This window comes from Setaria italica, chromosome III (genome assembly GCF_000263155.2).
Source record: "Setaria italica strain Yugu1 chromosome III, Setaria_italica_v2.0, whole genome shotgun sequence".
Classification (NCBI taxonomy): Eukaryota; Viridiplantae; Streptophyta; class Magnoliopsida; order Poales; family Poaceae; genus Setaria; species Setaria italica.
The window spans coordinates 7,215,379-7,225,824 of NC_028452.1; the positions used below are offsets into that span (position 1 = coordinate 7,215,379).

At 44.2% G+C, this 10,446-nt stretch overlaps 1 protein-coding gene across 2 annotated transcripts; it reads right to left on the reverse strand.

The window, feature by feature from the left end:
* Window positions 1-8,554, reverse strand: LOC101779029 (serine/threonine-protein kinase 38-like). 2 transcript variants are annotated; one of them, XM_022825377.1, is made up of 13 exons: window positions 8,037-8,554; window positions 4,794-4,968; window positions 4,481-4,564; window positions 3,465-3,706; window positions 3,128-3,371; window positions 2,935-3,014; window positions 2,728-2,812; window positions 2,159-2,290; window positions 1,925-2,038; window positions 1,415-1,459; window positions 816-900; window positions 623-673; window positions 1-524 (listed from the first exon to the last, which is right to left on the reverse strand). In XM_022825377.1, exons 1-13 carry the CDS (start codon window positions 8,258-8,260, stop codon window positions 445-447), a joined length of 1,641 nt encoding a protein of 546 aa, XP_022681112.1. In that variant the 5' UTR covers window positions 8,261-8,554; the 3' UTR covers window positions 1-444. The 2 variants fall into 2 exon arrangements, with proteins under 2 accessions (XP_022681112.1, XP_004960878.1); XM_004960821.4 differs by having other exon boundaries at window positions 1-533; window positions 8,037-8,547.
* Between the last annotated feature and the right edge of the window lie 1,892 nt (window positions 8,555-10,446).

Here is a 10,446-nt window from a genome sequence, read left to right on the forward strand (position 1 = left end):
TGAAAAACAAAACTAGGCATTTTCAGGCTTAAGACACCACAGCTCACGGATAAGCTCCAACCGAAGATCTCTGATGGGCATCAAACAGAACAAGCACAGGTCAACCAACCACAATGGCTATCCTAACACAGTTTACCACCTCTTCATTTCCTCCATTATCATATATGTTAAAAGGGCCAAGAGCTGCCACAAGGAAGGCAACAATCTAATACTATGCCAACCTGGGCAGCCAGCGTCAAGAAGCAAATACCCAAACCCTACCCATCTCGGTTCTCACCGGAAACACACTGCGCTGATACCTCTAGTTTGTACAGCAAGGTGCTCGCCAACGATTACAAGGGCTGGGACCTGAATAAAAGCAGGCAGGTCTCTTCAGATGCAGCCACATCATCAAGGGGCACCGATGCTGTAGGACAGGGTGCTTCAGGGAAACCGCAGGGGAGATCATGGCACCATAGGGTCTCCGGACGAACTAGAGCGCCTGTGGGTGTCCGTTCCATCCTGTTCCATTGATGAGTCCATGTCTGCTGAATCTGGGAATGTAAGGATCCAAACAAGATAAAGAACGGACCAATGACTCATATGAGGTTTAATGAACTAGCCACGGAATGAAATACTCTACCAGATGGGGAGCCAGTGGAGTGCCTTGTAAATGAGGAGCTTCTCCGCAGATCTGCATGCATACATGGTTTGCAGGTAAGAAAGGAAACTGACAAGGGCCACAATGACATTTGCATAAAAAAGATAATCATGCGGTTCAACTGCAAGCAGTGTATTTAACAAGGCATTCTTAGTTGTCACTATACTTAACAAACCTGCGGATTGATGCAAACCTTTCACAGCTTCAAAATTCTTGTATGTATAACCCACAAAGCTAAGATCCTTAGAATTAAGCATCATCTGCAACAACATTCCAAAATAATAATGAATTTTGGAGTGAAGAAAAAAATAATGGCATGTAGTTATGGATACCCATGGACATATGAAAAGTGATATGAACAAAAGGTGCCATCCCAGAAGCTAGAACCCCAGACAATAAAAAAGGCCAACTGTCCATATGGTATAATGCGAGTTGCAAAACATTCTATTTCAATTTGGGTGCACCAGCATCATCACTTTAAGTATTTTGAAACAATTTAACAATCCTAAAATGTCTGTCAAATATAACAGCACTAATAACTAGTTCAAGAACTGTGTCATAAATGAATCACTCTACAGAATATGAACACTGCTGAGGATTTTTTTTACTTCCCCTTTTTTTTCACATTAACTATAAGAACAACTTTAACAAAATAAAACACAGGGACACATTAACTATGTATTATTGGTATTATAGTGTTTGACATGAATGCAATGATGAATGTGGTTTAAGGTTAGCTTTTTTGAATTTCATATTTATGTATATGGTGCGTACCTTCCTTGAAGCCCCAGAACCTGGTCTTGCTGGAGCAGGGTCAGACTGCAGAAAAGAGTCGAAGAACGTAAATGCTGAGTATAATGTACTGGTGATAGAAAAACATAAGCAGTTCATTAATAATAAACCAAATGCAGATAAAATAAATCCATGCAGCTTTCCCCCCTCAAACGCACAGGAAAGCTGCCCATCATTTCATTAAGGAGAAGGAAAAAAGGTACAAGGGAGAGGGCATAAAGACCTCAGCCAAGGCACACTTAAAACACACGTGCACACGTGCTCTGTGTAACACACATGCACACGCGTGCTATGTGTAACACATACACGCGCGCGCGCGCATGCTTTGTGTAACAAACACACACATGCACACATCCACACTTTGTGTCACACACACACACACACACGCATGCACACGCCCACGCACAACCAGACCACATTCAACCTCGTGCAGCTTGATAATGTCTAAAGAATGACAAATGCATCAAACAAATGAAAACGGATTTTGCTTACTTCCTCAAACTTCATGAAGTTCTGTGTATCCAGCTCATCATTTACTTGAGGCTTGAAAGCTGCCTCCATCTCATACAAGTTGTCCCATTCTATTCCTTGAAACCAAGGATGAGCCTATGAAAAGGATAACAGAAATTATTAATATAACCATACAAAAATATAAAAAGAGGGGAGCCATATCATCCAAAATGAACAACAGTAAGTATTAGATCTTAATAATGAGAAATAAAAAACCTTTATTTGATCTGCCCCTCCACTGCCAATCCTGTGATCAACATCACATAATAACCGACAGATGAGATCCTTTGCTTCAAGTGACAAACTTGGACTGTCTGGAAATTTCAAATAGCTTCTCCAATGCACAATCTAGAAAGTTAAAATACATAGTCAATGAATAATTTAAAACAAAGAAAAAGGAACTTTGCTTTAAACATCTTCGTTATACATAGACTCTGACTCTCTGAGCATAATTTTCTCAATATTTGGCAAACTATAGCAAACTTGAGGAAATCCATTTGGTGTCGGTTCCGCAACTCTTTTTTATTTTATTTGCCACAGTGCCACATCTGATTAGGGTGTTCCAGCCATGAAACAAATTTATGTTCTAACACAGCAGACATAAATAAAGATCACATATAAAAAGTGTTCAGTAAAAACATAAAACCCACCAGTTAACTATAAGCTCTGTACAAAGCTGCAATAACAACTAAATAATCTAACTAAACTATTACGATGTGAAAAACTGACAACATGCCCCACGAAAGTAAGATGAAGATAAACTGTTTGGAAGCCAAGACTAAAACCTTTCGGCACGTAGTTATTGGATCATCTGAATAAAATGGTGGATAGCCAACAAGCATTTCATACATGATTGCACCAAGGGACCACCTGCATGCAATAATAAATATAAACAATGAAATTACAGTAGTTCAAATAAGAGTTCAGTTTTTTTTTGTTTTGGAAGATGAAAACAAGAGACAACTAAGAATGCGAATATATTAACTTCATACCAGTCACATTCAACTCCATATCCCTTCTTTAGTAGAACCTCCGGAGCAATATAATCAGGTGTCCCAACTGTTGAGAATGCCTGAAGAACATTCACATAGCATGTGAAAAAAATTATGGAAAACAACTTTTGAGAATTTATGATCATGAGAACTAGTTTAACTAGAGAGGCACTGAATATAAAGACATGCCTACCAGTTTTCTCCTGTTCTTCTGCCAGTGCTGAAGCTGTTCATTTGGACTTCTCCACCTCCTACCATTTGCTGTATCGGAGAAAGAATGATCAATGTCCATGGACTCCCTAAGGTTTTCATCAGCCATTGGTTCATCTTCATTCAAGGTTGACAACTTTGAACAATCAATTGGCTTGCACAGTCCAAAATCTGACAATTTCATATGACCATTCTTGTCGAGGAGTAGGTTGTCAGGTTTTATATCCCTGTAACAATGATAAGCCAAAAAAATGTTTAAAAATGAGTAAACATACAGAGCACACTGGATACCATTTAAATCAGATTAAGAAGCATGTAACCTGTGAATGTAGTTATGTTTATGAATGGATTCGATTGCAAGAACAGTCTCAGCAATGTAGAAACGAGCCACATCTTCATTCAGAGTATCCTCCCGTATGAGGAGGTTCATCATGTCACCTCCAGGAAGGTACTCCATGATAAGATAGAGGTACTCAGCATCTTGGAAAGAATAATATAGTTTCACAATACAGTGGCTACCAACTTCAGCCAGCAAGTTTCTTTCAGCTCTAACATGTTCCACCTAATTACAAACGTGAAAACATTAGCTACAATGGACAGAAGAAACCACTAAGCATACTTAATACTACACTATTTTTATAAGGTGCAATTTGACTTGGCATGGTCTTTAAAATTGAACTTTGCCACAAAGTTTCCTTAAAATATCCTTAACAAGTAGGAAAAAAACATGACAATGGGAATGTATATTGAAAGTCAAATCTAGTTGTACCACTTTTGTATCACGAAACTCATATAAAGTAAGCCAAATTGGTGTCAACAATTATATAATAAAGTTTAGAAAAGCCTAATTGGTGGTCAACAGTTATAAAGTTCAGACTTCAGAACAGTAGAACACACATATCCTTGTAGCTTTGGATCTCCGTACCCCTTAGTAAACGGTATAACAAACACAAAAAATTTAAGCTGGAAAATAACATACCAAGTCTACTACCACAAAAATGGGACCACAAAAACTGAAAACAACTCTATCCAAATAATGCTTTTAGTAAGTTTCCTTTTGTAAATTTTGGAACACATAATTTTTCTGTCACAGTTATATAACTAAGAAACCATAACAAAGCAGTCTGTCACTAAAAAGTATGTAACCAATCCAGTAACCTCCAAATAGTTAAACAAAGGGTTCATGTTCTCATGATGATATTGCTATTGATATCACAGATAATTTACTAGTGTCAGCATATCAAAATAAGAAAAATAGTAATTAGTTGATTACCATATCTGTGGTAACAAAGAAAAAGAAAAGCCACAATAAGTGATGTAGTTTCCTCTGTATTACCTGACCCCTGACAAGCATTTCAGACTTCTTTAGCTTTTTCATTGCATAAATGTTACCAGAGGATTTTTCCCGACATAGTCGAACCTGTGAGGATAGCAAATTTAAGCTATCAGCGCAAGGAATACGAGTCATACTATGAAAAACAGAAGTTGCATTGTAAACACCAGGCACTACAGAGAGGTTATAGACTGTTACATGTAGCTGAGTGGCACAGCAGCATATAAAGATTATCATGCCTAATTGTTCAAGATAAAATTACAGAAAAGAAATCATGAGCATGCTTGCAGAAATATGAATGTCGGAATGTGCAAACCTCCCCAAAGGCACCTCTTCCAATGATAGTGAGCATCTCAAAGTCATCCACACAAATTCTGTGTCTTTTGAGTCTCATGTATTCAGTCTCCTTTCTCTCCAGATCCTTTATTAAGTTTAGCTGCTCCTCCCTGGGAACTTGTGAAGAAGCTAGCTGTTGTTCCAAAACCAAGCGCCTACAGACACAAATGGTACCAATATGCCCAAATTCCTTAAGTATAGACATAACCATTAATGGGCGTGTAATAGAGAAATATGGAATTCTAAAATAAAGGAACGCATGGTTCATAAAAGTAAGGGTACAAAAGGATAACGAGAGAGAGAAAGATTCATTTGGTACAACGACAAATCTAAGACTCATTAGGACTGAGTGTTTGTTTAATTTACCCATTGGGACTAGGATGAAGACAGCATTAACACAAGCGTGTTAAAACAACAGTCCTTGGACTATACTAGTCTCAACGTTGAGTTCAAAAGTTAGTAAATGCGAGTGCAGCAGCATCTAAAATATTTAGTGTTCTCCCATAACCATCCGGTGGTCCAAAATATAACTCCACATCCAGATTATAAACCTAACTTTAAACTTGTAGAGAGTTCCTTTTAGATTCCACTATGAACCTACAACTTTCTAGAATCCTCTTCTTAGTTTAGGATGCACAATGAATCTCCCCATACAATTCAAAAAAGAAACCTGCATTCATTTACACGAATCAATTATTTCTCTGTTGAGAACCAGTTTGACGCAATATATGGAATGGAACATGACAGATGCATTAACTTGATTGAGTCATGGCTCCACTAGAAGAGTGCCTGCATTGAGTCACGCAATGCATGGATTGTGCCTTGCCACATTAGCTGCTGCTTAGTTTCCCGTGACTGATTGAAGGGGATTTGCACTCCAAAACGTAGTTGCATGGATGAATGAAGGAGGGTGTGACCAGAAATGAAGTATGGATGACTTTGGGTTAACATGATGATGCTTGCACTCGATGGATAAGGTTTGTGTTTCATTTAGATCTTTTACATATTTGAAGTATGTGTCGGCCAGACTTTTAAATGTGTTCCTACAGCATGACTGGCACAACAATAACGTGTAACAGGACGTCAGCAAGAAAATATGTCGAGGAAGAAATTCACTTGTAACACACAATAACATGTGCATGCACGACACATGGATCCGTCTCAACATGTTTACTTGATACTACCTGTTGCCAATGTTAGATCACTTCAAATTTTTCCATTCCATATCATGTTCAACACCAGTTGTCAGCATGCCATTGAAAGCACACCTCAAGCTCTTCTATAAGTGCAAATTCTATTTCTTAGCATGTTCCCACAAACGGCCTGCAACTTTATTCCAATAATGGCACCACATGTCATACACCAATTGTCAGCATGCCACCGAAAGCTAACATACATCAAAGCACACGTCAAGCACCAGTGTCCATTCTCCCTGAAAGTGAGGAAGTGATATGCGCAAACCTCGTCTCTATGCATGCTCCCTCGAAAGCCCACGACTCTATTCCAATAATGGCAAACCCTCCAAATCCCACCATATTGATCAAGCTCAAACAATTCGGACTCCGCAAAGCAACAATATACTTAAGCTCCACTGCAGGCTGCAGCAACACGCAACAGCTCAATCCACTGAATACATACTACAAAATCCCACCAATCACACCCCAAAGCACAGCACTAGTAGAACCTAGATCCACATTCTACAACCAAGTACCACGAAAGGCTTCTGAACTACAACCAATCCAGCTGAATGCGCAGTTCAAATCCTCAATCCCCAGCACCCCCGAAGGAGCATAAGCATACAGGCTACCCCCAAACTCTCTCCTCACGGGCCAGACCCCTGGATCCACTTAAAATCCAGCCAAATGCGCAGCTAAAAGCCTCACCCCCAGCATCTCCACAGGAATCCAAGCACATATAGCACGTGCCACATATGAAGACGTATTCACATGTCCAGCCTCCAAGGCTCCAACGCCAATTGTCAGCATGCTACAGAAAGCTAATGTATATCATGTCAGAGCACACGTCAAGCGCCGTGTGTCCCCTCCCTCCTGAAACTGAGGAGTGACCATAAACGCAAACCTCATTTCTTTGCATGCTCCCACTAACAGCCTGCAACTTTATCCCAATTATGGCAAGCCTTCCAAAACCCAACATGTTGATTCTAGCCAAATCAAGCTCAAACAATTCAGACTCCGCAAAGTGACAATCTACTTAAGCTCCGCTGCAGCAATGCACAACAGCTCAATCCACTGAATACATACTACAACATCCCACCAATCACGCCCCAAACTACAGCGGTAGAAGCTAGAGCCACATTCTACAACCAATTACCATGAAAGGCTTCTGAACCACAATTAATTCAGCTGAATGCACAGTTCAAATCATCATCCCTCAGCACCCCACAGAAGCATAAGAAATACAGGCTACCCCCAAACTCTCTCTTCACAGGTCGGGCCCCTCGATTCACTTAACAATCCAGCCAACTGCGCAGCTAAAAGCCTCATCCCCAGCATCTCTACAGGAATCCAAGCACGTATAGCACGTGCCACACACAAAGACCTATTCACAATTCACATCATCAAGTCCAATCTTCAGCACCAATTGCTAGCATGCCATCGGAAGGTAACGTATAGCACGTCAGAGTACACGTCTAGCGCCGCGTGTCCCCTCTCCCTGAAACTTGTACTCTAGCGCCGCATGTCCCCTCTCCCTGAAACTGAGGAAGCGGCCATAAGCGCAAACCTCATTTCTTTGCATGCTCCCATTAACGGTCCGCAACTTTATTCCAATTATGGCAAGCCTTCCAAAACCCACCATATTATTCTAGCCAAATCAAGCCCAAGCAACTTGGACTCCACAGAACGACAATCTACTTAAGCTCCACTGCAGCAACGCACAAAATCTCAATCCACTGAATTCATACCGCCAATCAAGCCCCAAACCACAGCACCAGTAGAAGCTAGAGCCACATTCTACAACCAAGCACCATGAAAAGCTTATGAACCACAGCCAATCCAGCTGAACGCGCAGCTCAAACCCTCACCCCCCAGCATCCCCACAGCAATCCAAGCATACAGAAGCTACCCCCAACCCCTCACCTCGCAGCTCGAGACCAATCGGACCGCCCCCACGCGAGATCTATCCAAATCGCACGCGCTCGTACTCCACCAGCTCGAGGACCTCTGATCAGGAAATTCTGAGGTGGGGGTTCGGGTTCCAGTACCTCTCCTTGCGCTCCTGGAGGTTCTTCATCTGCGCCTTGTAGTGGTCCTCGATGAACTTCTTCGCGGCCGCGACGCGCTCCATGGTCTTGCTGGACCCGACCGCCGCGGCCGGCGCCGGCGCATGAGCCCCCGCCACCGCTCCGCCCTCACCCTCCTCCGCCACCGCCGCCAGCTGTCCAGCCCCGCCGCGCGCCGCCGACTCCTCCGCCATCTCGCTATCCATGCCCAACCCCACCACCCCCTCGCACGCTCGTCGCCTGGGACTGGGGGAGTCGCTTCTCGCTGCGGCGAGCTCGAACTGTTTCCTCCTCCTTTTCTACTCGGCAGGCACTCCCCCGATTTCCTTTTTGTTTGTTTCTCAGCGCTTTGTACGCGCGCAGGCCTGCCTGCCTGCGTATACTTTTACCTCCTCCGATCTTTTTTCCTTTCTTTCGGGGTGGTTTGAGGTTTAGAGGGAGAGTAAACTAATCGTGCTGTCATGGCGGGGTTAAAAAGGCTGGAGACAGCTGTGCGGGAGAGGTTACGCAAGCATTGCTTTGCTTAGCTTAGCAACAGGTGGTGGTGCTGCGGGCGGGCGGCGCGCGGCGCGAAGGGCCTGCGAGGGGAGAGACGCAACGGAACGGGGCGATCCCCGCGGGAGAAGAGCCTTTTTCCGTTCGGGTTCGCGGGAGCATTAACTAACGCCCGCGTCGGTTTGTGTTCCAGCAGCCATCCTGTAATCCTGTGTGCGTTTCGGGGAGAGAGAACGTACTCCATGTGAGGTGTGACGTCACTGGTTTCGATGAGGACGGTGTATACATTCCTTAAAAAAAAAAGAAGTTTTCCCACCTTGCTGTTCAGTGTTCATAGTGTAATGCTCTACCAGTGTAGAGGGCACCTGGTAAATTTTGGCCCCTGGCTGTACCTAATGGCACACCCTTGGTCCAAAGCAACGGTTGTTTGATCTTTGCCTCTTCTGGTCTTTTTCTCCCTCCAATCTTCTTTCAAGGAATTGTCTTCTTGTTTAAATACAGGCGTCTGAAATTAGTCGTTCGTACATTGATCTACTGGATTCGCTGCTTCCCCACATTTGCCATGGGAATTTAACAAAGTGAGTTGCCCACCCCGTTCATTCTCACCGGCTATCGCCTCATCCTCCATAGCCTACCGCCTTACCTAAAAAAACCCAAACTTCTAACGAGATTGTGTTCTAAAGACCTTATTTTAAGTTGTATAGCGTTTTTTCCTTGAAAGGTGGATGGCATGTTTTACTTGATCTCATCAAAGATAAGAAATAAAAACAAAATTGGGCTTGTCGAATTTGCCGACGTTAGGTCTTGTCAGGCCTTGAAGTCAGTCTAGTGTAATTGGGCTGCCTAAAAGGAGTTGGATCAGCGTTTAGGGGCCACCAAGAATGAATCAAGCTGGCCCAGTGCTCCCTTGCAAAACCAGGCCCACTAAAATAAAATGAGCCGAAATGGGCGGACTCCCTCCACACACACATGACAGAAGCGCGCCGGGAAAATTTGTGGATGCAGTCATCGCGCGGCGCCGTCAAGCAGAGTTTAGCGGCTCCCGGGAAATTTGTGGCAGTCCAGCTCCCTCCTCCCTAGCTGCCGGCCATGACCATGACTCTGGATGAAGGTGCAGCTGCTGCTGCAACTGCAGACCTATAACTGATATTCCATCCAGCTCCTTATCTCAGTTAATATTGGACTCCGAGTCAAAAATATGCTCGTCCCGGTTTTAAGATCAACCGGGACTAAGGTCCTGTTTGGCACGGCTCCACTCCTAAACTCCAGCAACTCCATCAAAAAATTCAGCCAAACATCCCAACTCCAAAACTCCATGGAGTTGCCAACTCCATGGAGCTGTAGTGCAAATGGAGGTGGAGTTTTGGAGCACCTCTTTTGCTGCTCCAGAAACCTCTCTTTTGAACCTCCTCGTGGAGTTGGTAGGTAATTACCCACCAATGCCACTGGTTACACAAAAAAATGTTTCATTCTATTCTCCCTTCTATTCTCTCGAGCCCCACTCGCCGCCAGAGCCCCGCCCGTCGCCTCCCCCATGGCCGGTCGGCCTCGCCGCCCGCCGCGGACCACCGCCGCCCCCGTCGCCGCCCGCCACTCGTCGCCGCCCAGCGCCGCCCAGCCCGCCGCCCGCCGCCCGTCGTCGTCTATCGCCGCCCATCGTCGCCTGTCGCCGCCCAGCGCCGCCCCCGTCGCCGCCTACCCCGCCGCCCGTCGTCGAGCCCACCGCCCGCCCCGCCGCCTTTTGTCGAGATCAGCGATGATTACTACGCCTCCCTTTTATGTATCCACACCCGCTACAGTTATTGACATCAATTATAGCCGCACTGTTGTGCTGTTTGAGTCTAGACGGCCAGAGCGCCTCAACCTCTAACGACCAGCGGAGATACAAACGATTCCT